At 41.3% G+C, this 27,427-nt stretch overlaps 1 protein-coding gene across 4 annotated transcripts in view; it reads left to right on the top strand.

Annotated features, from left to right (window-relative positions):
- The window catches only part of atp2b1a (ATPase plasma membrane Ca2+ transporting 1a), a 38,547-nt gene extending 11,444 nt beyond the window's left edge, over positions 1-27,103 (top strand). For 3 of the 4 annotated variants that reach the window (XM_038738792.1, XM_038738794.1, XM_038738793.1), the window contains exons 3-21: positions 6,300-6,497; positions 6,830-7,087; positions 7,297-7,422; positions 9,154-9,315; positions 10,228-10,266; positions 12,257-12,412; positions 12,559-12,773; positions 13,076-13,318; positions 13,412-13,653; positions 14,255-14,492; positions 15,623-15,802; positions 15,888-15,975; positions 16,071-16,177; positions 16,355-16,546; positions 17,438-17,651; positions 17,749-17,960; positions 18,127-18,234; positions 19,886-20,074; positions 23,739-27,103. In XM_038738792.1, the coding sequence (XP_038594720.1) occupies positions 6,300-6,497; positions 6,830-7,087; positions 7,297-7,422; positions 9,154-9,315; positions 10,228-10,266; positions 12,257-12,412; positions 12,559-12,773; positions 13,076-13,318; positions 13,412-13,653; positions 14,255-14,492; positions 15,623-15,802; positions 15,888-15,975; positions 16,071-16,177; positions 16,355-16,546; positions 17,438-17,651; positions 17,749-17,960; positions 18,127-18,234; positions 19,886-20,074; positions 23,739-24,131 (3,560 nt within the window). In that variant the 3' untranslated portion in view covers positions 24,132-27,103. Of the gene's footprint in view, positions 1-6,299; positions 6,498-6,829; positions 7,088-7,296; positions 7,423-9,153; positions 9,316-10,227; positions 10,267-12,256; positions 12,413-12,558; positions 12,774-13,075; positions 13,319-13,411; positions 13,654-14,254; positions 14,493-15,622; positions 15,803-15,887; positions 15,976-16,070; positions 16,178-16,354; positions 16,547-17,437; positions 17,652-17,748; positions 17,961-18,126; positions 18,235-19,885; positions 20,075-20,692; positions 20,783-23,738 lie in introns of all 4 variants that reach the window. The other variant, XM_038738795.1, reaches the window with a different exon arrangement.
- The last annotated feature ends 324 nt before the right edge of the window (positions 27,104-27,427 follow it).

Here is a 27,427-nt window from a genome sequence, read left to right as displayed (position 1 = left end):
TTACAGCAGAGGGGCCGGTTTGGCTGCGCGCACCCTCCTGCTGCTACAGTCCAGAGTAGACTGCAAAGTCCACGAGTCCGCATGTGTCCTCTGCGCCACGGCTGCCAGAGCTGGTCGTGGGTCTTCTAGTCAATGCTCCATCAGACGCAGCGCATCCCAGAAGCTTGCCAGATGCAGCTCTCGGCTCCGCGAAGAATACACAAGCCTATTTTTGACAGAAGCCGCATCAAGCTGCACAAAGCACATTGAACTGAGCAGAAAGTCAGAGAACCCAGTCAATTTTCAAAATAAAACACTCTGTGCATACTCCCCGATCATCAAAACAAAAATCAAAATCAACAAAAAACACAGGCAAAAACCTTTTATCTACATTGCCATAGAAGAAGCACAAAAAGCAAACACTGATTACCAAATCAACAAAATCTAAACATGTCAGCAAAATCAGGCGGGCAAAGCGCTCTGAAATGGTCCCTGTGGGAGTTGCAGCCCTGCAGACAACCAAACAAAACCAGGTCGCAGAGAGCCGTTGCTGGTAAGCAGAATGAAAGCCATCGGTAGAACAACAAAATGGACAAAATAACAACCATCCAACAATGTGCTCAGCTCCTGAAATGCATCTGAGAAGTTAATGCTGTGCAGAGGACGGGACAAAACTGTGGCGCACCAGTAGCTGGACTTAGTGGACTTTCTGGGTAAAATGTTATTTATTTTGCTTCTATGAGATGATGCACTTTAAGGACCAGTCTTATTTTGATGCAAAGATTTGTACATTAGCAGAAATGCAGCACATCATGGGTGTGAAAACAGTTGCCTGTTTATTTAAATTTGAAAGTGCATTAAAAATGTGTTTTCCCTAAAATCAATGCATAATTGTGATAAATGATTTTGATCTCAGTATAGATCAAAATAATCGTTTTAGCTATAATCGTGCAGCCCTAGTGGTGAGGATCCCCTTGTGTGGTGGAAAGAGAGGAACCACCAATACCTGAAGCTCTGGCAGTTTTAGCCTGGTGTTACTCACATGACCACGTGTGTGTGTGTGTGTGTGTGTGTGTGTGTGTGTGTGTGGAGACTGTATTTATTTATTTATTTTTTCTGGTGCTTTCTTCGCATCAGGAAGCAACCGTCATGAAATAAGAACCCGTTAAGTTTCAGTTTTCCATCTCTCTGGTTATCTTCTTTTTCCTAGTTGTGTAGTCCGTTATATAAACTTCAGTAACATTTAAGGGGACTCTCCACCATGTTATTTTTAGACCTCAAAATCAGTTTCCTCATCATGCGTATTACTACTTGGCTTGTGAAAACAGTTTGGTTTCTGTGGCTTTTTTTTAGGAGCTTTTTCAAGCCTGATAAGATAAGACTGGTGATGTCACCAGGGTTACCTTATCTTTGGCTTGGGGTCGACACGTTTGAACTGGAAGACATTATGTACTTGGGGTATGGAGTTTGACAGACATGCGTGTTTACCAGGCAGGGAGCGTCCAATGAAAAGTGGGGTCCACTTATTTGTCATGATCTTGCTCGATGTGCCCTTGCTTCGTCGGTTGTGACCCTTCTTGTCCCCCAGCTGTTTGTAAAAACAATACTGAATCACTAGAGTACTGTTATAACAAAATTCCCATCCTTTTACCACATTTTCTCAGGATTGAATGTCACAGCTCAGGATCATAGTGTTGGACTCCAAAGTGTACCCAGATGTCTGCATTTAGGCTGCTTTCTATTGTGCACCCAACCGAGTTAATGTTTAAAAGCTTAAAGTGGCCATAGACGGCCAGAAAAGACTTTGAAACACACCTACAGGAGCGGCGTTATTGCTTGGGTGGGTAAAAACAAAGGTGGCAAGCATCTCTTGTTTTCAGTTTTAATTTTTGGAGGGAAAGCCCTACTAACACCACAGCTTTTCCTTTCTCCCAATGGGATCCTCTGTTTCTTCTGCATAACTAGAGACTCATCAAATGGGCAAGGCCACCTCTCATCAATATTATTGATACAGTTATTCCCTGTCGATTGCTATATTAGTGTAGTAAAATATTTGGGTTCCAGCCTATTTGATCCAGTCACCTGTGGGCTGAGAGGCTTGCACAATTAGACTGCAATTCACAAAAGCTGACCAGCTCTCTGGATCTGTCATTCCAGACCCCCCCCCCCCCCGACCATAATTGTAAGTGGAGCTAAGAATTGATTGATCACACTCTCTCCTACAGAGCTTTCAGATATTTAGTGTTTGTGTAGACACTTGGCCTTACTTCCAGTATGGCATGTCAGGTAGAGCATTAGCTGTCTCATTCAGTGGTCTTCCCAGAATTCCTGAGTTGAGGGGTGATATTAGTTTCGCAAAATTATTACCAAAACACACACTTTCTGTGAAATTCCTTAATATCAGTTTAACACTGTTGTTTGGAAGTGAAATGATCGTGCTGGACTAAAGAGTGCAGCACACTGTTGTTCCATTTGTTGAGCAAAGCCCTTCTCATTAACATAGAATCTTCTTACGTGCAACAACACCCAAAATGCCTCGATCACTTGTAAATAGCAAAGAAGCATTGGGAAGTAATTGCTAAAATGGCAGATACACTTTTAGTATTTGAGTGGACTTTTCCCAGTAGGTACCTGTTGTGTGGTCTTTACATGATGTAAAGATCAGAGCTGATGGAATCCCATAATCCACTTTCATCATTGTTCGGCTCTGGTGAGCATTATATCATGTTTACATACCCACTTTTTTTTGTGTGTTTTTGCTTATGTAACAAAGGTCACTGAGGACGTACAACCTGAAAATACACAGGTGAACAAATTATTAAGTAAGGTACCAATTTCATTGATTCAACTCACCTGTTAATTAAATTAATCTACATAAAGAATGTTCTCATGGGAATGGAAAAGCACAGTGTAAGTGCCCTGACAGTCATCTGTTTGAATAAGCTCTACTTATAATGTACTGTTTACATAAATGTTATGACAAACTTCTGCCATTCAGACGGGCACTGTGATTTGCAGTCATACTCATCATACACTGATAGCAGTTCTTCCCTTGCATTGTCATCTGTGGTCTGGATAAAGACCCTAATTTTCCATTGACATTTACCACAAGTAAAAAGAAAGGGTTTTTGTTTGCACAAAGTAGGGTTTTATGTGCATGAACCTTTACATATTCTCTTGGAATCAGTTTGTCCAGTAAGGGGTGGCCCATTGTACTAGACAATGTGTTGGCACATCTCTGCCTACACACAGTTATGTGAAGGCAGTAAATGAAAAAATGTGACCCTATTTGATTTAATTGTGCCAGGCCCCGAGCAAAGGCTTACCTTGACCCCTAGCAGGTGGCTAAAATGACAGTACTCGGACAGGTCAGCGGGGACAAGCATCCGAATTAAATTGTTAATGATTTGCTGCTTGACTTGAGACAGACTCTGGGTGCTAAAATGATGTGAGGGGCCAAGGCCAACCTATTTTCTGTTTGTGTATCCAATGGAGGAACGACATGTTGATCGTCCTGTCACTTGTATTTATTGCTCTAATACTAAGGGAAAATGTGGCGTAAAATTGAAAGGGGTATTAGCTGTCAGCATGTTTTCATTAGAGGCATAGAGAATTAAAGCAGACGGTGAGAGACAGCCAGGGAGCAGCAACAGGCAGCTATTCAGGATAAACCCCATTGCCTTTTAATGTGCTGTGCTGATGAGTCATCTTCATTTTTCTCACCTCCCTTTTAGAAAAGTATGTGTTCGTGTTAGGTTGTAATGTCAATTAACGATGTAGCTAGTGATACAGGATTATTTTCTTCTTTTAATGAAGTATACCAAACTCATTTAAAGCAAGCGATGAAACGGTGAAACAAGAGAAAGATGAAACAGAGAGGCCATGTTTTAATTAAATTGGCTCCAAACACACAATGGTACGCGACATGCACCAGTCTGCTTATCAGTGACCTCCCCATTTTATGAATAGATTGAAGCAATTCCTTCAGGTGTAGTCCCATTGTCACTGATCATTTGTGCATTATGTTAATTTACAGTGAGAATCAACGGGGACAAAGCAGTTTCGATTGACATTAAATGCAATGCTCATTTTCTGTAAGTATCTTTAATTATTTAGAGCTTAAAGGTGAACTCATTAATCGGTTCTGCCAATTGATAGAAAATTAATCACCAACTTTGATAAAAGCGTTTTTAATTTATTATCTGATATTTTACATGCAGATTGATTAGGCAAAAAATGATTTAAGCAATTAATTGGTAATGAACTGTCACTGTTTTTAAAAACCCACCTCAAAATCCCAAAAGCAGCCTTTTTACTGCTGGATAATGCACACGGTGGCTGTGTTTTAATAACAGTTGAATGGGGATAGAAACTTCTATCAAAATGTTAACTTGACTGTCTAAAAGTGAAAGACGAAACAAGATGCAACCAATAGTTGTTTTAGTGTATGAGATGTAAAGATATCAGATTTACAGTTGATAATGGTAGTATTTAATGAATTATTTATTTCAGTGTGCTCAGATTGCACAGTATACTGAAAAGAAAGTTTAATCAGGACAGTGAGGCTGTGTGTACATCATTAATATGAGATGGCAGGCACGTGGACAAATGCCACTAGTGATTTCAATGTCAGAAAGCAGTTCCATGTAGGGTTGCGCGATGTCTACAAAATTTCCATCGGACAATGTCTACATTGAAACATCGGGATGGACGATGGCCATTGATGGGTTGTTACCTCGCACAGACTTCACTTGATTAGAAACTTGGTAGGCAATGACGTTACAAGTCGCCGTGGATATTTTATAAGCACGGACCAGACGATGGCATCGTCTATCAGCCCAACCCTTGTTCTTTGTGAAACTGTCATAACCCCATCTTTCTCGCTTTGCCCTTGACATGGCGAAACCTGTTCCCTCTGCCTAAAATAACCAAAATTCAACTAAAGTCTATGGCTGCAAAGATTTTATTCATTCTGTTAATCTTAAGATTGTTTTCTTCATTATTTGTTTTGCCTATCGCATGTCAGAAAATAGTGACCATTTCCAGCGGCCCAAGAAAGTGTCTTCATATTGCTTGTTTTATTTGACCAACAGTCAGAAACCCAAAGGTATTTGGTTCCCTATCATATGACACAATCAGCCAGTCTTGACATTTGAGAAGAAATCTTTGCTTGAAAAATTACTAAATTCTAACAAAAATCGTTTTTCAATAGGCACAGATTCATTTTCTGTCAATCTACTAGTCAAATAACTTAATTGTTGCAGCTCTGCTATCATCGGTAGTCCATTTTGACATAATTTCACTGCATATGAGAAGATTTGCCTGATTCTCAAAAAAACATGAAACTTGTGTCATGATTTGCATTGTACCTCTATTGTATGTGTGTCTGTCCTTCTGTCTCTCTGTCCATACGTTGACCTTTCCGATCCTTTTCCCCTATTAAGACAATGCCATTCCGAATGTGGCTCCCCTTCAGCCGTCAGTAGCTCCACTCTATTAGTCTCTCTCCCTCTCTCCCCTCACCCGCCCCCATTTGCCTGTCAGTAGCAGTTTCACACAGTCACTCCAGCCTGGCCCCCCCAATTCTGCTCCACCTCCTCTCCGCCACACACACACACAGCTCCATCCAGTCTGCACAGCCACCCACACACAGTCAGTCAGCATGAATAGAACTGAAAAACTGTCATGCATCATCAAATGTGGGAAGGCCCTTTTGAATATATGACTGTGCCTTGAATGTGGAGGCATTTGAATGGGTTGCTGCAGAATGGTTTCTGTGCACATGGATGAATGGGTCTCAGGCAAACCAGACGTGTGATGCGTCAGGGACATGACTCTACAACAGGACAGTAGTATACATGGGCACCTGTGAGTCTAAAAGCTGATTCAACTTCTCTAGTCAGTCGGTCATTGTATTTTAAAAAAAGGCAGTTTACAGGATTAGATTTGACCTCTGTTCTCACATTCTCCTGCATGACTGAAAGAGGTGAAAATGTTTAACATGGCCGCAGAATGTCTCATTGTGTCTCATTGTTGCCCAGCATTGTGGCCTCCACAGTGTCCTGTCAGAAATGCTGATTCCTTTTGGGGTTAATGTTTTCAGAGGCCCAGTGACGAGAGCTACAGCTCAGTGACGAGCTCTCGTTCTGGGAACTACAGTAATGCATCCATCTGTGCTCAAATCACGTGTCACACTAATTAAGGCTTTCTTTTTGATGTGAATATTTGGTTCATTTGATAACATTGAATTCTAAGATGGATTTTTATAATGAAAGACATAACGAATGGAATGCTTGTGTCCTCTGCCTCTCCCTCCCCAGGTTTAAGTGGACAGCCTGCAGACATCGAGAAGCGGAAAACAGTCTATGGGCAGAATTTGATACCGCCCAAAAAGCCCAAAACTTTCTTACAGTTAGTGTGGGAGGCGCTACAGGATGTCACACTGATTATCCTGGAAGTGGCAGCCGTAGTTTCACTAGGCCTTTCTTTTTATAGACCTCCAGAAGCCGAAAGAACACGTAAGCAACAACACTTCATTACAATCTGGTTTCCCATTCTATTTATTGATCCACGTTGTTGTAAATTGTTTATCAGCCTATTTATGTGTGGGGTGGGTTTTTTATGTTAAAACAAGTGCTTGCTTGTCCCTGCCTCATTTACTGAGTTAATTTATTTCACGGTAAGTATCTAGTGAAATGTGCTCTTCTTGGTGTTTTATACACAAGCTTTTATTAGTCTCAGTTTGTGCATTTTATTGTGCCTGAGTGGTGGGATGATGTGATAAGGTGACTTATGTGATAGTTGTCAATGAATACAAATAGTATAAAGATTTGCCCCTGTCCCTCTGCAGACTGTGGAAGGGCAGCTGGCGGTGCGGAGGATGAAAATGAGTCGGAAGCGGGCTGGATCGAAGGTGCCGCCATTCTTCTGTCCGTTATCTGTGTGGTGCTGGTGACGGCGTTCAACGATTGGAGTAAAGAGAAGCAGTTTAGGGGCCTCCAGAGCCGCATTGAGCAGGAACAGAAATTTACTGTCGTCCGTGGAGGACAAGTTATCCAAATTCCTGTGGCTGAGATTGTAGTCGGCGACGTTGCACAAGTAAAATATGGTAAGAAGAGATTGTCAAGTTTAAGTTATTCAGTTAAATGTGTATTTGATGGATAAAATATAAATATATCAATAAAGAATGCTTAGGATCATTATCAAGTAATCTGATCAAAAATAATAGTTCAAATTTTTTCAAAAATAATAGTTCAAATTTTTTGCACACTATTGTTCCTTGAAATTAAAGATGTATCTTGTCTGTGTGTGTTTCAGGTGACCTTTTGCCTGCCGACGGAGTCCTCATCCAAGGCAACGATCTGAAGATCGACGAGAGCTCACTCACAGGAGAGTCGGACCATGTTAAGAAAACACAAGAAAAAGATCCAATGCTATTATCAGGTAACACAAAGTCTCAATTTCATTGTATTTCTCAAAAGCTCTGTCCTTGCTGTTTGTTGCCAGAAGACAATGAAGGAAGGTTGTGATTTTTGAAAGGGGTTTTGATTGAAAACATAACATTGCATCTTAACTGGCTATGTAGAAATCATCTGCAATGCTTGTAGACAAGTTCATTTCAGATAACACAATCATCTTCAAAATTTGTTGAGTTCAGTCTTTTATTAAAATTAAAAGTAGGGACGACCCTTCTGCAAGTTCATCGTAATAAAATGCATTTATTTTTATTACAGGTCACTGGGGAAGTTGACGTTAATCACGTAATAAAAAAAAAAAATTGTTCTAGTAATTAAAACGATGTAAAAACACCCAAAATAGACATATGATTGAAGCATACTGTCATCTGTGAGATAATTTGACTACTAGCTTTATTGAGACTAGAAAGATTTTACTTAAATCAACTAAGAACAGCTGAAACCCCTAAGTGACTTTTTATTTTATTTTTTATGTGTTGATTATTCACAAATGAGCCATTTCAGCTGCAGACTGAAAGTAGTAGAATCCCGAGAATTCATCAGTATTCAGTGTAGTGCACAGCTCCTGCTCTGAGGCTAATTTCCCTGTGCTTTTAAAGATAAATCTCTGTGTATTCAGTGTTGTAGTGTTAATTTGCATGGCTTTGTGACAAGCTGGATTAGAAATTGAAAGTGAATTTTGTGTCCCTATCCTGCTGCTCAGTGTAATCAATTATCAGCCATCCAACACTCCCCAGATATAAAGCTGTAATAGTTTCAGTTTTGCTGTGTAGAGTCCATTTCATGTGCGCAAAGCCCCTTACTACACTGTGTTTGTGCTGCCTGATATCTTTGTCTTCACTGCTCCACTCGGGTGTCTATGGCTTCTGGAGAAACACATCTTGTGTAATTCATGTGGCTCTGCGCTGGCACGCGTCCAAGAGAGAGGGGTGTACTCTGTATGTGTACACATTGCTCCACTACTGCTTTTTGATTTCCCTTAGCGCACAGGCTGTATCCCTTCTGCCATCACTCGCACGAATAAAAGGAAAGCATCCTTTAATTAACACAGGCATGAGGGAACTTTCATATCCTTTCCTCTTCTCTGTTTTCAGTCTTTCTCTGTCTGTTTTCTCTGTCTGTTATTTGCTTTTTCTGTGTGAATCAACAAGATTTTCCCGTGCCCTTAGAGGGATGGAGACCCAGAGATATTACACTCTGGCAGAAACCCTGTTGTAGCCTCTCAGATTTCCATTAATCCACCCAGACTGACAATTGGCTTTTGATTAAAGCCTGCTGATTAAAGGTTTGCAGGGTATTTTTTTTTTTTTATCAGTGACTGTGTTTCTGTCTCTTTTTTACTTGCAAGTGCACCATTCCTTTTTTGTATTTATTGCCTCCATTTGACAACCTGCATTTATTTTCTCCTTGTTTGTAGCTGAACATGCCACTTGAAAGCCTGGCTAAACCACCTTCTCAGTAAGCAAAGGAATCTAGCTCAACATTTAGTTAGAACCAAAATAAAAAAAAGTCAAAACAACAAATAAGTTAGAAATGTATATTTGGTCAGGGTTAGGCTCCTGCCAAAGTATAAACAGAAACAATGGTATAAGTCATCTTGGAAAGTGAAACATTGCACGTTTCATTTAGTCAGATACTGTACATGCCCTTTTCCTCCCTCCCTTATTGACTGACTTTTATTTTCGTCCTCTGTCCAAAGGCACCCATGTAATGGAAGGCTCAGGGAAAATGCTGGTCACTGCTGTGGGTGTCAACTCTCAAACTGGAATTATCTTCACTTTACTTGGGAGTGCAGAGGAAGATGAAGACGATGAAGAGGAAAAGAAAAAGGAAAAGGAGGAGAAAAAGAAACAGAGAAAAAGTTAGTATCGTCATTGCTTATATATTTATATATATATGGCAGGAGGACATCTTAGCATGGACATATATGGCAGGTGGAGGTGTTTGCGTGGACATTTACATTATACCACCAGTTTTGCATCTCTCTGGAAGATTCCATCATCTTCCATTGAGACTTTTTTTTTTTTTTTTAATAGTGAAAGTTGAAAGAGCTGAGCTTTTGCAGAAATGTGTAGTGTAGACTTGGTTACAAAGTTGCATGCCTATTTAGGGCCTCAGCAGCAGATTCAAGGTCCAGGGCTGAGATGCAGGACGTTCCGCAGTTGCTTATGGATAGGCCTGCAACTTCTCAGATAGATTAATCTGCAGAATATTTTCTTGATTAATCTTTAAGTCTATAAAACGTCTGAAAATAGTGAAAAATGCCCTTTTATAATTCCCCACAGCCCAAATGGACCTCTTTAAATGTCTCCTTTTGTCCAACCTACAGTCCAAAAGATATTCATATACGGCATTATCATAGAATGCAAAGAACACTATCAGCAGCAAAGCTTTGGTATTGTTGCATAAAAAATGACTAAAGCAATTATTTGATATCAAAATATTTGCTGATTAATTTTCTGTTGACTTATTGTTTAATTGACTCATCGTTGCAGCCCTACTTATGGAAATTCTGTTTATTTAGATGTGAATTTTGAAACACAAAGAATGGTTGCACTAACTATTGAATTAAGAGAACATTTGTATGTCATAAGATCACAGCAGTTGTTTATTGAATTTCAGGATTTTCCCTTTTCCTTTTTAAATGGAAGAGAATTGACATAATTATACACATAATAAACATAATATTTCACAATAGTGGTTAATTGTACAGTCACTGTATATTGCCTATCATTACTTACTACTACTGACCCCAGGATGTATTTTTTCATAGACAAGAAGCAGGATGGATCTGTGGAAAACCGTAAAAAAGGTAAGTTGCTTACCACCCCCCCCCCCCCCCCCCCCCCCATAATTGCCTTATAGCTTAGTGTCTACCTTTTTTGTATTAGCGTGTAGCTTTATCAGTGTCTCCTTCACCATTTAACAACACTGGATGTAGGTTAAAGCCTCAATTTGCTAGTAATTGCTTGCAGTGGTTTTATGCAAGAAATGAGGAGTTGCATATTTTTGCATGACGCCATGTCAGTGTATACCTACTAGTACTGGCTGTTCTTGCCTATCCATTGTACTGTCTGGCCCTCCCTTCTGTCTCTGTCTCCTCTTTTCTCGTCCTTCCCTGCACATTGCGCTTTGAGCAGCAGGTGCTACTGAATCCAGTTATAGCGATTAGTGGTGAGGGGATTAAAGCCGTGCAACAATTCTGGGGCCAGAACATCTGCTTTCCCACCCATCTCTCTCTCCCTCAGGCCCCCACAATTTGACTTCTATTGATGTCCCAATCTGAACTATTCAGAGTCAAACTGTAAGACTTGCTCTGGTGCAATTTCAGACTTACAACAATGATAATGAGGCTGTTTAGTGGCAACTCGGCCAGCTAGCCAGGATTGTAGTCCTGCTGGGACACTATGATCAGTGGTGCTTGGGTCTGTGACCACAACCCTGGCACTAGCCCCTGGTGCACAGATTCCCTCTGCCTGCCAGGAATCAACAGTAATCCTTTAGACTGAGATTACACAGGCCATGTAAGTGCAGAACAAGCCAGTCCACAGCAGCTGCAGTTGCCCAGTGTTAATGCCCCTCCTCTGCCTGCTACATACATTCACACACAATACCATGCTGCTGTCCATATTATAGTAAATGGAGCTTTAAGCATTGACAAATTGGACGTGCTTATAAAAAGCAGAAATTACACAACATGGTGGTAATATCAACCAAAGTGACAATAAGTGAGAAATGGAAAAGATTTGTCAGTTGTCCTGTGACCGCAGCAATAGAGTGCCCGGCAGAGCTACAAATTATTTTATCGTGGTGAGTGACACGGCAGAGACCAGCCCCTGCTGGCCTGCCGGCTGCCTCTCCTTGCTCCTTTGCCATTAGAGGCTTTGCGTCTCCAAGGTTACCTGGTTAGATGTGGGTTTGGGATTCCCGTCGATTCTGCACGCGAGGGAGGGGGGTCCAGAGGGATGTTGAGGAAGAGATTTATGGGAATTTAACTGGCAACAACTGCTGTGGCTGCTGTCGAAGGAGGAGGCGGCGATTCCTCAGACAGATCTCAATGCTACTAGCTAGTTAACCTGTTCCTTAAATCTCTAGGTGGGAGTTTGGTAATTACACTTCCAAATCTGTCAGCTAATTAATGTGCAGTCAGATCACTGCAAACATAATTACAGTGACATTTCCCAAGTTCCATGGATAAAAGGGAAGCAAAAAAAAGCATGCAAAAATGTTTTATGTGACGGCTCTTCTCTTGGCAGTCACTTTTTATTTAATCTGCTATCTTAAAATATGGTGCTTCGTTGTTTTACACACATTTGCATAATACGGTACTTTTGTCATGCTTTTCTGAAGCAACGTGCTGTGACTTTTTACCAGCTAAGTCAGACAATCAAATGACGTCAGGATAAAATCCAGTTCAAACCTGTTGATCTATTTTGTTTTACCGTTGATTCATTCACCAGTGTAACAGTGAGTTTCTATTTCAAGTCTTGCAAATTTAAGCAAATAGGCAAATCTAAATAGGCTTCATTCAGTGCCTGATTGAAGAACGCAGCTCTTGTGTGTGCTTTGGCATATGCTGATTTGTTACAACTGCTAGACTGGTTTGATCAGGAATCCTTTTCATATCAGACACGTGCTCTTCCCCTAAATCCTGTATTCTGTTAAAATGTGACACTGAACACAATGTTGCTTTGAATACAAATCAAATTGTGTACATTAAGTTTCCATTTGTCCCTTGATACCACTAAAATGTGATGGTCAACACCGGAGTGTCATTTAACAATTTTTTTCTTATTCTGCAGCTAAAGCACAGGATGGTGCTGCAATGGAAATGCAGCCTCTGAACAGTGATGAAGGAGGAGAAGCAGAGGAGAAGAAGAAATCCAGCCTGCCAAAGAAAGAGAAGTCTGTTCTCCAGGGTAAACTGACCAAACTAGCTGTACAGATTGGCAAAGCAGGTGAGTCAGACCAAAACATGTGATTCTGACATGCGGTAGATTATAAAACATACAAACTGATGCATTCTATAACGTTTTCTATTTAGAATCACTCTATTATAAGTAACGTGTGTAAATCCTCTTTCTCATTCTCTCATTCCCCTCAGGACTGGTTATGTCAGCCATCACTGTTATTATCCTGGTGGTGCTGTTTGTAGTAGACACCTTCTGGATCCAGAATCTGCCCTGGGTCAAGGACTGCACACCCATTTACATCCAATTCTTTGTGAAATTCTTCATCATTGGCGTCACTGTCCTGGTGGTGGCGGTTCCCGAAGGCCTGCCCCTGGCCGTAACAATCTCCCTGGCGTACTCCGTTAAGGTAAGACCTCCTAGCCAAGTGATCTTTGCCTAGTGCTGACCAGCTTATACTTTAGCCTATTAAAACTAGCAGCCCAAGCTATTAAGACAAGGAGACTAACTGATGTGCTGAAGTTATTAGCCAACAGAGGGCTTTATCCAATCAATGAGCTATTCATTTCAATATTGTGGCCTTTATACACACTTCTTTGGTGTACAAGTTAAAACTGTGTCTAGCACAGAAAATGCACTGTTCCATTTCTGCTTGGCACACTGAATTTAGTTGCATTTAATCACTTGATACCCTGTTTTCTCTTTCTACAGAAAATGATGAAAGACAACAACCTGGTGCGTCACTTGGATGCGTGTGAGACGATGGGCAACGCTACCGCCATCTGCTCTGATAAGACTGGCACACTCACCATGAACCGCATGACTGTGGTGCAAGCCTTCATCGCCGAGAAACACTACAAGAAGGTCCCCGAACCAGAGAACATCCCCTCCTCCGTTTTAGACATCCTGATTCTGGGCATCGCAGTCAATTGCGCCTACACTACTAAGATCATGGTAGGCCAGAGAAAAGAAACATTGCTCTAATATACGTGTATATGTCACCGTTAATATTGCCTTACTTGCCGTCTTGCCACTTTTTCCCTTCAGCCTCCAGAGAAAGAAGGGGGCTTGCCACGGCAGGTGGGTAACAAGACCGAATGTGCCTTGCTTGGCTTTTCTAATGACCTGAAGCGTGACTATCAGGCTATTCGCATTGAGATCCCCGAAGAGAAACTATACAAAGTCTACACCTTCAACTCAGTTCGCAAGTCTATGAGCACTGTGTTGAAGATGGCTGATGGCAGCTACCGGATGTTCAGCAAAGGGGCCTCTGAGATTCTCCTAAAAAAGTAAGAAAACAGTTTTCAGCAGTCATCTTTGGTGTTCACTTTGCATGTTTTATATATTGGATTGTATGGATTACCTTTATATCTGTGTTTCACCTGGAATTCCATACTGAAGAGACACTGAATGTATGAAGTGTGAACAACTCTGTCCACGTAGATGATTCTACTGAATCGAAGATTTTTACTTGTTCCAGTTGGCCAGACTTTGCTGTAAATGATATGTGTAATGGCTTAAGCAGCTAAGAAGTTCAAGTGCATCCCACCCAAGCCCCTTACTTTGCGACTTAAAAACAGGCACTGAGAAAATGAGCCGGTAACAACTCTGTAAGCCTCTTAACCAAGCAGGCTTCTTTTTAACCCACAGAGGGCTTAGTGTGAGTTCTTACTACCGCAGCTCACTATTCAAATGCTTTGTCTTTTCTTCTGGCCTTAGCCCTTTATCTTATCTAAATTATTTTCTCCATTTATGATTCGGTCCCTATCTCCATCTTCATCCACATTTCTCAACTACATCTCTCTTAATGCTTTTCTTCCTCTGGATATTTTACACTTTTACCCTTATCTCTGCACTTCTATATTAATATATCCCCTTTTCACCTCCCAGGTGCTTTAAAATCCTGACAGCAAATGGTGAGTCCAAGGTGTTTCGCCCTCGGGACAGAGATGACATGGTTAAGAAAGTGATTGAGCCCATGGCCTCAGAGGGCCTGAGGACCATCTGCCTTGGATACAGAGATTTCCCTGCCTCTGAGGGTGAGCCTGACTGGGACAATGAAAACGAAATCCTCAGTGGACTGACCTGTATCTGCGTGGTGGGCATTGAAGACCCCGTGAGACCCGAGGTTGGTGGTTACACTTGCAAGGACACGCATTAGCATTATGGTTATATCAAAGTTGTTGTTTTTAATTGAAAAAGGCAGAGAGAACTGAATTTCTAGACTAAATTGATTTGCATGTCTTGGATGATAATCAGGGAAAGGATTCACAAGGGAAATACAACTTTCTTGTGGGTTCACTGAAAGTGGGTAACTACCACTAATGAATTTCCCAGATGCGAGTGCCATTAACAAAACTGTTCATATGATGTCTAGGAAACGACATCCAGCACTAAAGATAAATCCCAAGGTGGGACAAATTGCTTAGACGTGGTGGAATTGACAGCTTTTTCAGCTCCACAGTTTACAAAGCCAGCAGCTCTGTGCTACTGGATGTCACGTCTGTGAACACATTTTCAGACACCTCAGACTCACCTAGAAGAGTTTCATAGTGTTGCACTCGGTGACAGAAACAGTTTTATCAAGAATGACAAAAGAGAGCTACAGAGAGAAGTTCAAACCTTACCTCCTTTCTCACCTCTCCACTGCTGGCCAATCACGGCATGAAAACCATTTGACAAGCACTTCTGAAGAAGCGTACTGGCAGCCTAATGGGTTAGCTTGCTCCACTGGACTGTTGGGCACCGGGCCTTGACAGGAGATGCTCCATCATCATGCATAATCTTTCCGCATCATCACACGAGGAGTGGCTCCACTTTGGCGCAAGCATGAAATACTGAACCAGCACAGAAGCTACGAGGTAGAGGCTTTTGATGGAGTGGTTCCACAGTGAGGCAACTAAATGAAATGTTTGAAATAGAACTGGGTCATTCGCTTGCTAGATGATCAACTTTCTTCTTCAGTCACTCATTTACCATTTTGTCTGGGCAGGTAGCAGACACTCAACTTTGTTGCTCAGCTGGAAACAACTGCCTGTTGTTTGGACGGTGCTTAATAAGAGCAGTGAGACCTCACCATACAGTCTCTTTGTAAATCTGAATTTGAACAAAACCTAAACAATGAGATAAACTTGTTTAGAGCTGCAGAGTTTGATGTTCTGACCACTTCACAAAACAGTGAATTTAAATTTGATACTGCCAGTGATATGCAAAAATAGCATGCATTTCCTCCTTCATTGTGTTTCTGCTTTCCTTCAGGTCCCAGACGCCATCAGGAAATGCCAGCGTGCTGGCATCACTGTGCGGATGGTAACTGGGGACAACATAAACACAGCTCGAGCCATTGCCAGCAAGTGTGGAATCCTACAGCCTGGAGATGACTTTATCTGCCTGGAGGGCAAAGAGTTCAACCGAAGGATACGCAATGAAAAAGGAGAGGTGGGACACAGCAAAATACTGTACCTCAGAGACTGTTGAAAATGTACTGTTGGGATTCTATTAGGGTTTTGTGTCATGTTTCCAGATTGAACAAGAACGCATTGACAAGATCTGGCCCAAACTTCGAGTACTGGCTCGCTCTTCCCCAACAGACAAACACACCTTAGTGAAAGGTAATTGTGTATTTCTGGATTGTTTAAATTGGACCAAGAATGTTTTGTTGTCACTAGTTTTTTGCATTTTAAATCTTCATGTTTTATATTTCTAGGTATTATTGACAGCACAGTGGTAGAACAGAGACAAGTAGTCGCAGTGACAGGAGATGGTACCAACGATGGTCCTGCCTTGAAGAAAGCTGATGTTGGCTTTGCTATGGTGAGTTTATCTGTGTTCACTATCTTTTTAATTAGTATAGCGGTCCAATTAAAAAAGTTAAATAGTAATTATTACCTACATGTCACAACAGTTAATGTTCAGTAAAACTGGTCAAGAATTTTAAATATGCTGATTAGATGCAGTCTGATTGTTGATCATCATGTCTTTTGTCTCCAGGGTATCGCCGGCACAGATGTAGCCAAGGAGGCGTCTGACATCATCCTGACTGACGACAATTTTTCCAGCATCGTCAAAGCCGTCATGTGGGGACGTAACGTCTACGACAGCATCTCCAAGTTCCTCCAGTTTCAGCTCACTGTCAATGTGGTGGCTGTCATCGTAGCATTTACAGGAGCCTGCATCACACAGGTTAGCACTAGCAGAGTCGGTTTCCCCTTGATTTAAAAGAAAAAAGAAGGCATTGGTCTCTAGTGCGAAGGTGGTTTAAACTGTGAAAGGTTTTGTTCACCCGTTCACACATTGACACAACAGCAACTGAATTGGCACAGCTGGAAGCAACAGACTGAAATAACTAAAGCTTGATCTCAAATCAGTGAAGTGATCAGTTCACCTAACGTTGTGGAGATCAGCAATTAAATCTGAGGGGAAACACAGGGTCTGATATAATTTTGAAAATATAGAAACATGTGCTGTGCACCTTCAAATTGGCTCATGTGCTGTTTTTTTGTTTATTTCTAAAAAGGCCTATTCATTGACCTCATGCATTAGTAGTTATAAGCACCTGTGAAATTCCTTAATGTTCTGTAGCCTAATTTCCTATTTTGTATCTCTACCAAAATGTTGCAGATCTATACTAAATATTTAATAGATTTCTTAGACATAAGTTGTCTTTCTATGTGATTTCCATTCCTGTAACAATAACTCTTGTTTTGTTTTTTTGACACCATTTGCATATGTGAACAGAAACCAAATGTCATTTCACTCTTGGGATTGGGACCCTTTTTTCACCTATCAGTCTTAGACGTCATGTCAAAACACACACTCTTCAGTGCTCATGCTGCCACAGCTCATCTAAACGTGCAGTCAGTTAAGCTGCAGACCACGAAATGCTGTGTTTTCCACATGCAGTTTGGTTCATGTCAGTTGAAATACCTCTAAAAGATGCTCTGAATGTCCATGATGTTTCGATATTACAGTATATGTGATAGTGATGCTAATCTTGTAGGTTATTTTTTTTTTTTTATTCCTCACTCTTCAACTTTTCTCAACCTAATTTGGTTACCCTCTCTCTACCTCCAGGACTCTCCACTGAAAGCAGTACAGATGTTATGGGTCAACCTCATCATGGACACCTTTGCTTCACTAGCCCTAGCCACAGAGCCCCCCACAGAAGCTCTGCTGCTGAGGAAGCCATATGGCCGCAACAAGCCTCTCATCTCCCGCACCATGATGAAGAACATTCTGGGCCAGGGAGTGTACCAGCTAATCATCATCTTTACTCTGCTCTTTGCTGGTAAGAAGCCATACTGGGTGCAGTTCTTCATGTACACAGAGCTAGTGAATAAATCCATCTGTTTATTTGAACAAATTCTCTTTGACTTCTCTTGTAGGAGAGAAAGTGTTTGACATAGACAGCGGCAGGAATACTCCCCTCCACGCCCCGCCCTCTGAGCACTATACCATTGTCTTCAATACCTTTGTGATGATGCAGCTTTTCAACGAGATCAATGCCCGCAAGATCCATGGTGAAAGGAATGTTTTCGAGGGCATCTTCAACAACCTTATCTTCTGTAGTATTGTCTTTGGTACCTTTATAATCCAGGTAAAGTTGACTGGAGACATCTGGGGCTAACTTGCTGGGGTTTTGTGAATGTGCTTGGTGACTCATACATGAATATAGATGATCAGACCCACAAGGCTTGCAAACTGTAAATGTTAAATTTAAACCTTTGCTCTGAAATTAATTCTCTCTCTCCCTGCTCCTCTAGATTGTCATAGTGCAGTTCGGAGGGAAGCCGTTCAGCTGCGTGGCTCTGACCATTGACCAGTGGCTGTGGTGCACTTTCTTAGGCTTTGGCTCTCTGCTATGGGGACAGGTATGATGTGACTATACAGCTGAGCTTCAGCTTCAGTAGCTATGGTGTGACACTGCCCCCCTGTGTTGGAGTTGGCTTAGTGGGTGTCTAATGGTAGCAAAGAGGTGTAACAGTACAGCATGTTCTACTGCTGTGAAGAGATGAGTAAACTCCCAAACTCAAAATGAATGTTCATATTCATGAACAATGGTGTAGTTATGCTGCATATGACATAGCTTTAGTTGTTATGTAGCCACCTCAATTTGTTTGTCACAATGCCAAATACTATATATTATATGTTATATTTACTTAAAATGTGTATATACATATCGATATTTTATTTTTATTATTCAATGCTATTTAATTATTGAATTAACTAATGTGACATGTATTCTTTGAGTTTGTTTTACGTATTGTAGTTAAAATAATTGTCTGTTTGTAATTTCTGACAGGGAGAGATTGAAAGGTTGAGATGCTTCACCACCGCTGCTGACAATGAAAGAGTCATAATGAATGTTTGATGTGATTCTAGTTTGCTCATACTGCCCACACTCCTCCTACAGAGCAGCGCGCATAATATGTCATTATCCCCTCTCAATTCAAAGAGCGACATTGCCAACGTTTTCTGACGAGAAACGAGCAAGCAGGGCTATGCCGAGTGCTTTAAGTTGAAAGAGCTGACAGTTATAGAACCGAAAAGGTGGCCATGATGTCCTCCTACCAAGATTATTGATTCCAAACCAGACAGTTTTCTAAATGTAGGTCACCAGCCTTAGAAGCAGAGCTGGTCTCCGAGAGCTCTGTTTTTGCTGCCCTGTGCTTTTATATAGGTGGGGCAAATGCAGAACAGTTATTTTCTGTAGGTTACCAATAAAGTGTGACTTCACATTACTGTGCGCAATAAGCAAGATAAAGGTCAGCCATTCTGGGTTAAACATTTATTTATTTTTGCTTGTTATGTACTTAACCTACTTCTCTGGAGCAGTTGCTGGATATCATTTTGCAATAAAATATCAATGTGCTGATCATTTTCTCAATAAATCTTTTTTTTAAAGCCCATTCTAATTTTCCAAGCAGTATGCTTGTTGTATCTGACCATTTCTCCAAAACTCCGTTATATTCAGTTTACGATCACTTGTGAGATAGAAAAGCAGCAGATCCACACCTTGTTGAGAATGTTTGGCATTTTTTGCTTGAAACATTACTGAAGTGACTGAACTGAGATACACTTTCTGTTGGTCAGCTAATTGATTAATTGACTGATCCTTTCAGTCTAATATGATATATTGTTGTGATGGAAATTAAATTAGGAGAAATTGTGGCTGAAATCTGATATGAATGATTCCCAAATGGTCCTGCATTGACGCCGGCAACATGATGAAATTATCATTTTCAGGTTTTAGTAAATCAGTTCAGAAAGCGTTATTTATTATCTCCTACTGTGGGAAGGACTTTGTTACTCTGAGCAAACCAGAGGATGTCAAACTGACTGTGTCAGGTCCACATTTTTCGGGAGGGCAGCTAATTTTCAGGGTCACTGGCTGCTTAATGTGTCATTTACCCAGAAAACATGGCGTGTTCTGCCATAATTAAATGCCATCGTTGCCAAGCTTGAGGACTGTAAGCGTTATCACATGTCAGCGCTGCTCATGTAAATCCTGATGTCTTCCAGGTGATCTCCTCGATACCCACCAGCCGCTTAAAATTCTTGAAAACAGCCGGCCACGGCACCCAGAAAGAGGAGATCCCGGACGAGGAGCTGGAGGAGCTGGACGACATGGAGGAGATCGACCACGCCGAGCGGGAGCTTCGCCGGGGCCAGATCCTCTGGTTCCGAGGCCTCAATCGCATCCAGACTCAGGTAACAATCCATAGGCCGCCCCGGTGTAACCACCCAGCACTACATCCCAACACCACGGGAATCAAAAGCCATAAACCCTTTAACTCTCTATTGCTCTTCCAGCTTAAAATGTTTTGTCCTTTCACTCGGCATTCTTAAAGAATGGCTTGTGCCCTAAAAACAAAAGCCTTTCCTCTACTGTTTCTGTTCTGCTTGTGAGCTAAAAGCAGGTTCCTATGCCTATTTCTGACTCGGTCTGAACCTTATCTGCTAAAACACGACTAGTTTGAAGGTACTGATGAGAAGCAAGTGAATTGGATTGAATGGAAAGCACGCTAGAACTGCTGAATGATCAAAGTGTGTTGGCATGGCTATTGTTGGAAGTATGGAAGGACTCTCCAGAGAAAGTAGTGAAAGTGAGGTCAGATTGTGAGAGCTCCCTCTGATCAGTGCCTTTAAACCCAACTATCCCCTTGTCCTCCTCTTTTAACTATTATGCCTGAATCCAATTTCCAAGTGACATTTTTTTCTATGGTTACTGGTGCCTTTTCTTTATTTTTTTTCTCTTTTCTCTCTCTCCTCTGGCTGTGTTTTATTTCCTCTGGGCTTTCTCCTGTCATGCTGTCTGATTCTTTGCAGATGGATGTAGTGAGTGCGTTCCAGAGTGGAACTTCCTTTCAGGGGGCTCTAAGGCGGCAGGCCTCCAACTCCAGCCAACAACAGCACGATGTAACCAATGTTTCTAGCCCTACACATGTAGCCTTTTCTACTACTACCACTACTGCCACTGCCGCCAACACCGCTTCTGCCACTGTGGGGTGTGAGTGCGTGTTCTCCTTTAGTGCATGAGACTTTTTATTTCTTCTGTTCTTCTAACATCTTCCTCCTCCACTCTTCTTCTCGCCTAACGTTGACACTTTTACTCTCTCATGCTTCTCTTAATGTGCCCCCCCTCCCCCTCCTCCCCTGTTTTCTTCAAAAAAAGACAACAAAAACACCACATCTTCCATATTGCTTTGATAACACTGCTGTGTGTATATATATATATATATGTACCTTGTAACCAGGTCGCTTCTAGTGTCAAGGTGTTTTCTCTGTGTCATCATGTTTTCTGTTCTGCTTCTGCTTTTGGTCTCAGAAATGGAAAGGTTTTACTGTAACCTGGGGGGGGGGGGGGGGGGGGGGGTCTCTCTGACAGTCACCAGGTTTGTCTGCAGCTGCTCTGTGCCCCTGTAAAAAGCACCCATGGGTCTGTGTCGCAGCTCTCAGCACCTAGTCGGGTAAATGTTTTGAGTATACGCCCATGATCACGGTCTAAAACGATAAGAGACAAACCATGACGCGGACCCCTGTGAGAAAAATCTCCACCTGAGTGTCACTGGATGTTTTGTCAGTCAGTGGTGAAATATTAACAACCTTTTTCTTCTCCAGCGGTTTCTGGGGGTTTGCTGTGTTAAGAGAAGGGGGGTGGCAGAGGGTGGTTTAGAGATAGCACCTTGTAATGGACAAGCAGCTGCAGATGATAATGATACAGTTTGTTGGTGTGTTTGATTCAAGGCTGTGCGTAGGTTTTTTTGTTTGTTTTTTTTAAAGCTCTGGCAGCCTTTGACATCACCTTCAATCGTGGAAGATCACTACGTCGGGATCGACGCGGACCATTTGATGGTGGCATATCCAAAGGCCCTTCCTCCTGAGTGTACCCTTAAAAAAAGAACTGTGTGGCTCTTGATGGTGCCTCTTTTTCTCTTTTCAGACCTTCCCAGGAAGAGACCGTCTGACCGGCAGTAGGATTTGAAATGTCTAACAGATGTCAACACAGAGAGCTTAATGGAATAAATTACTGTGCTCTTGAATGTAAACACGTGGGACTTCCACCAGACACATTAACAGTGGTTGCAATGTTGTTTTTCCCCTGGCATGTTGAAAAATGATACAATGCTACAGTAATGTTCAGGTCTCTGTCTTAGATGGGCCTCCTTTTTAAATCTCTTGGATGTACATGCAGGTGCTTCCCTTCTAAACTCTGAACTTTTCCTTTCAGGTGCTTTGGGGGGAAAAAATTCTGTGTGTTATATATTTGTTTGACAGAATGTGTCTACCTGGCAATGTGCCAAAATGACCCAAGAAAGAATGAATGCCACTGACCCCCCACATATTCTTCTTTAGATTCTGTGAAATGTGTCATGGGCTATACTCAAAGGTTTACTACCATTGAAATACAAGGTAGCACCGCGCTCTGCATGGGTTCAAAGTCTCTGGTCTCGTTTGTGAGTTTCTCTTTGTGCTGTTTTTGACATGTATACCAGCTTGTAGACATGCTTGGCTGCCGCAGCTTTTTTGTTTCTCCTCCACAAACATCAGCTAGAACAGACCGCCCCTTTCTCTCTTTTTCTCTTTCTAAATGTCTTTCTTCCTCTTACACTCTTTTTCTGTTTTTCATACTGTCTCTTCTTACACTCTCTCTCTCTTTCTGTCCATACTTCTTACTGTCTCTTTCTATCTTTGTTCCTCAGTCTTTCATTCTTTTTCTGTCCTTCCCACTCTCTTTATATCATTTGTACCAACTCTTTCTGTCTTAACTTCCTGCCCTTCTTACTCTCTCCTTCTCTTTTTCTGTCCTTCTGTCTCTCCATTTGTCTTCATTCTTACTGTTTCTCTCTGTCTGTCTTTCTTCCTCATGTCCTTCCTACGTTCTCTTTCTTTGTCACTCTTACCATTTCTTACTGTCTTTCTCCTTCTGTCTCTGTCATGTCCTCTCTCCTCACTCTTTCCTAAGCATGTCCAAGAACAGTGGACTCTTGTGTCCAGCCTCTGTCCTTGTTTCTCTATGGATGTGTTCTTGTCTAAAGAACAGCGTTCCTCTTGTCTCATTGACTCCTCCTTTTTTTTTGCATTTTGATTAATCAGACACAGTCCTCTACCAAGTGTTTTGTGAAATACTACTACTGTACTCACACACATGAAAAAAGCCATACACTGCACCGGGTTTGACATTGGTTTGTACCCTCCCCGAGGCTGAATCTTGAATTTACTACACGTTTTCAGAATAGTTTTCCTACAAGCACAGAAACACGTCAGCTTTGTCTCCACTGGATGCAGTTGAGGTTTTTTTATCTCTTAAACACTTCGCTCTTTACAGGCTTTTACAGTCTGTCATACACTACTACAACCTAAAGTCTTTTAGATGCCTCAAGTCTAGCTGAGGCTTTTCCTTGTAGGCATTTGCATGAGTAATTCCCCTCCCCCTATCAAATAGGTTTTAAATTCAGTGACGAGTATATTTTTCATGACAGGACAGAGGGTGACTTAGGAAAAACAGGTAAAATGAAATGAATTTAACTGCTGCTGTTTAGACTTTTGAAGCCAGTATGAACTTATGCTTTGATTTTTGAGGCTAACGTAGTGTAGGCGACAGGTAGGGAGAGCTTACAGTTAACCTGTATTACAAGTTGTAAATTTACGACTCGACATAACTGCACACCTGCACGTGTGTCTGAGAGTCCCCCCCCCCACACTCAGTTTATGCCCCTAAAACTCACCCACTATTGACCCAATAAAACCTGCGCCCTTGGTTTTTATCTGTGGTGTTCTTCTGGTGTTAAAACACAAAAACACACATGTATCATTACTGAATGTGACTAAATGTCTGCCTTTCCCGCTTCCTCTCCCTTCTCCCTCCCTCCAGATCCGGGTGGTGAATGCATTCCGCAGCTCCATCTCCCTCTATGAGGGGCTGGAGAAACCCGAATCGCGATCATCAATCCACAACTTCATGACCCACCCCGAATTTAGGATAGAGGACTCTGAGCCCCATATTCCCCTCATAGACGACACCGACGCAGAGGACGACGCTCCCACCAAGCGCAACTCCGCCAGCCCCCGCAACACCACGCCAACGCCTCCCTCGCCCACGCTCGCCACCACCACCACCGTCGCCCCCACCACGCCGGTCTCTCCCTCCCCAAACCAGAACAATAACGCTGTGGAGAGCAGTAACCACCTCCTCCCAGAGGGCCCCAAATCAGGAACCCCCTCGGCCCCGGGGAGCCCCCTACACAGCCTGGAGACCTCCCTTTGATCTGACCCCCCCACCGCTCCGACCATCACCACCAATTTTCTGCCCACCACCAGGGAGCTCAACTCGGACGAAAGGAACGAACACTTGGAGAGGAGAGCGAAGTCTTGTGTGAGCTTGGACTGGACTGGACTACAAGAACAGCAAACATTCAGAGGAATGTACGGCTTGGTGTGGATGCTTTGGTCTTTAATTTTTGGTTCTTATTAATACCCTGCAGCAACACAAGGATTCTCCACCCCTCCCTCCTTGGTAACTTTTGTTTTTCTCAGTAAACAAGGGGTGATTATAAACTCGGATTGAAAGTGACCTGTTGTTGTTGTTATTATAATTATTATTATTATTATTATTGTTGTTATTGAGAAGGGGAGGTCCTCCTCCTGGCTTGAAGACCGTCTGTAAGAATTATGAAAGAACCTTTAGCTTCTCTTTTAATCTGAATGGTGTTGTATATTTATCTCTTTGGCCCTTGCTCATTCAAAAGTTATTTCTGCTCCATCGGCTGTTAATATTTTGAGTTATTTATGTTTTTGGAAAAAGCAGGTCTGTTTACAAAGTTTGTAGATACTTTTTTTCTGTTTGTAGGCAAAAGAGCTTCCTGATGTATGATGCAGAAAACTGGGACAGAATAAAAAATGAATGAGAGGATTATTTCAGATACTGCTGTATTTTCAGGAAAAAAAGGGGTGTTTCTATTGAAACTTAACTATTTTTGCCTGCAAGTTTTATTTGTTATATATATTTGTAGATAAATGTAGAACCTTCTAGCCAAACCGATAAACACTAAGGCTTGTATAGAAAAGAGGTCCACGGGGCGAGGTGTTTTCACAGGAGACTGGAAAGACTATTAGGGCCTCTGTCCACTGACATTGCTATAAATATTTACTTCTTCCATTTCTTCAATAGTTTTCATGTGCACAAAACCTTCTGGAGTTCTGGATTCTCTCTTCATTCATTATGTTGTGTTCAAGGATTTCCACATGTTGAAAGGTTCACTCACTAAAGGGAGTTAAGAGTATATCTGGGCCCGTATTTAGCAAGCATCTCAGGATGACGCGTCAAATCATGTTGAAAGTTGGACTAGGAAACAAAGTCTTACCTCAGAGTTGTGACATGAGGTCCTTTATTGTTTTTGTTTGTTTTTTTTGTTTGTTTTTTTTATGAAGTCACTTTCAGCACATAATAGAAGCTCTCCTTTTAGATTTTTTTTGTGGTTTTTACAACACTTTGGACCGTAAAATGAAAATGTCTTCTTGTAGTAGTTGTTGTTAGTTACATTCAGAAGAGGCAGATTCACATTATATAAAGCAGGAAAAAGGAAATGGGTGTATTGAGGGTGTATGGCGAGCTAATTTATGCACGTTAAGGCTAAAAATTTGTTTTTGCCAAAACTCATAGAAGCACTACATTGAATTACAGTTCATTAAGATTTTTTTTTTTTTTTTTATAACCACTTGAGCTCAAATCAGCGCTGTGCTGCAAGCTATTCAGCCAATGCACCTATTTATTGTTCAGTAAGAAGTTCGTATAGACTAAACATGAATGTGCCTTGGCTCCAATAACAATTTAGACGATACTTTGTCCATTCATTTGCCACCTGCAGGTATGTGTTACTCCTGCGGCTCAAAGTAGGAGCAAATAAGCCTCATTCTGATCATTCTGAGCCAGTTATGACTGAGTTTCTCTCTCTGGGTGCTTGATAAATATGGATCCTGGTCATTATTTGTAAAATATATATATATATTTTTTTTTTCTATTTTTGTTTTTTCTCAGCAAAGCGTTAGCCCCCTGCCAATGTACAATATTGACATTTGTTTACTCAGGCATAGAAAAAGTATTTAATTTAAAAGGAATCTATAAAGAAAGAACCTTTTAACTTCAGACGTTGTGTATTTAGATAGTGAAACATTGTCTTGGTCATCAAAGCAAGTGAATTATTTTCATATTTCTATTCAATCTTTAAGATCACGCCTTAGCAAAAACGTTCTTTGACTCCTCCCAGTTCTGGTTTGTTGAAATTTAAAAAAATCAAAGACGGAGGGGAGCAAAAAGGCTTTTATTTAATTTTTTTTTTTTTTCCTTCTTCAACTCTGTCCGTAAGACTCCTTTCATCATGAATAAATGTTGTTGCATTTGGTTTGTTTGTAAAATATTTTTGACACCTGATGTACTGGAAACGCTAAAGAATTGGACGTGCATTTTTTTCAAGAATAAAGACTAGGCATACACTGGTATCTATCTGCACAGGGTACTTTATTTCATAGCGTTTCTCGAGGGGGAAAAATAATTTTGATACAAATCACAAATACAAATTATACCTTTGTATTTTTATGATGATACTGATGATACCTTTCATCGTACGAAACCAATTTTGGATGATTTGACACCAATTGCGTTATAATGGGAAGGGTTTTGGCCACTAAAATGTGTGTTGTTCTGAAATATTCATCTCAGGGTGCAAATGGTGTGAAAGAGAACAGGCCTGTTTTAGTTTGTATATTACCACACTTAATTCAACATTTGGACAGTGCTTGTCAACCACACAGGACGACTTAGGCAGCAGGCTGCAGATTGTTCCTGCAGCCTGCTGTCCGTATTCACCTGAAGGGCCGAGGAGAGGGGAAGGACGTGGAGGTGTTAAATCACAATGTTCTCTGAGGGAATGGTTTGTTTTCCTTTTACAGATGACGAAATAGCAGCTAGGATTGCATACAAAGTGAGAAATTGAAAAGACAAGCGGAATCCACATGAGGAGTTTGTTCTGTAGCTTCTTCCTGTAATGGGAATGAATGTTGTTGTTTTTTTTCCATCTGTTTTATGGATTTTTTTTTTTTTATCTTTTAACATTTGGAAATAAAAGTACTTCATGTCTGTTTATCTTGAGCATTTTAAATGAATATCGTGATTGGATTTACATTTGAAACTTGTCGAGTAATGTGTATGGTTTTTAAAAATAAAAAATGTATTTAGCCTAACTGCAGGGCCATGTTTTTCATTTCCCATGCAGTGTTTATGGAACGGAGTTCAAATGTGGACGCTGCAGAGTGCAGGCGTGTTGCAGAAAATCTCGGCATCGAGTGGAGGTGATTTCACACAAGCTGCTTTTCCTGCTAACTCCAAATGTATTGTAACCATTAGATTATAGCTAATGATCAGAATAGCCAAATCACTGTGGAAACACTTTCTCTGAATAGTCTACATACACAAATACATGTAATAACTGTACAGTAGTTTTAATTCTAAATAAGGAAGGAAGTAAGTAAGTTTTGTCAGATTTCCTTTCCAGAGATTATTTAGAA

The sequence above is a fragment of the Micropterus salmoides genome, unplaced genomic scaffold (assembly GCF_014851395.1).
Source record: "Micropterus salmoides isolate LMB-PRFRI ecotype aquatic unplaced genomic scaffold, ASM1485139v1 Ms_hic_scaffold_23, whole genome shotgun sequence".
Classification (NCBI taxonomy): domain Eukaryota; kingdom Metazoa; phylum Chordata; class Actinopteri; order Centrarchiformes; family Centrarchidae; genus Micropterus; species Micropterus salmoides.
This window is presented reverse-complemented; position numbering and strand designations above follow the sequence as displayed.